At 44.5% G+C, this 690-nt stretch overlaps 1 protein-coding gene across 1 annotated transcript in view; it reads right to left on the reverse strand.

Annotated features, from left to right (window-relative positions):
• NCAPD3 (non-SMC condensin II complex, subunit D3) overlaps window positions 1-690 on the reverse strand; it is a gene marked incomplete at its 5' end in the record, with an annotated part of 25,515 nt that overhangs the window by 15,552 nt on the left and 9,273 nt on the right. Inside the window, one exon of the mRNA XM_010139643.1 lies at window positions 553-626. Coding sequence (XP_010137945.1) covers window positions 553-626 — 74 coding nt within the window. The remainder of the gene's footprint in view (window positions 1-552; window positions 627-690) is intronic.

Below are 690 nucleotides of genomic sequence, written 5' to 3' on the forward strand. Positions count from 1 at the left end.
TTTTTTTTTTAATCAAAAAGCATTAAAACAAAACAATTGTGAAGCCTGAACTGGGAAGCTCAAATCACTGAGAGGGAAGAGTTGGGATGAAGGCAATTAAGAGAGGACAGCAGTCCGCAGCAGACGTGTGTTTTTAAAACAATGACGTTCTCTTTCAAGTCTATCCTTTTAAAAGCAAATGACTTCATTAAAAAAAACGAGCAACAAGCAAATCAATGCATACCTCAAAAAGGGGCTGGATATAACCGAACCTCTTTGTTAGCAAGGTCAGAACAAACTCAGCAGCTAATATGCTTCAGCTTACAAGGAAGTCGCTTAATTGAAATGCCTATTGACATTTGAGAAGAGCCTCTCTTTCTAAATGACAGAATAAGAGAATGCCAGCAAGAGTACTAGAAAAATTTTCCATCCTCTTGCCTGCATTATTTCCCCTATTGGCACTGCGGGAGTCGCAGGAAGCTACAAGTGGGCCGAGCTGCACTCGGCTCCGACAGTGCTAACAGCATCCTGGGCGATCACCGAGAACAGGGAAGCACGTGAAAACCACCGTACCTGGAGAGCAGATTTCCTCACGTTGGTTTTCTCATCCCCAGCTCTCAGCCTCAGCACGGCCATGACTTCTTTCACTAACCAAAACGGTGAGGAAGAGAAAGGATCCACGGCACCACTTAGCAGCACTGCACACTGAAC

Source organism: Buceros rhinoceros, unplaced genomic scaffold (genome assembly GCF_000710305.1).
Source record: "Buceros rhinoceros silvestris isolate BGI_N320 unplaced genomic scaffold, ASM71030v1 scaffold4147, whole genome shotgun sequence".
NCBI lineage: Eukaryota > Metazoa > Chordata > Aves > Bucerotiformes > Bucerotidae > Buceros > Buceros rhinoceros.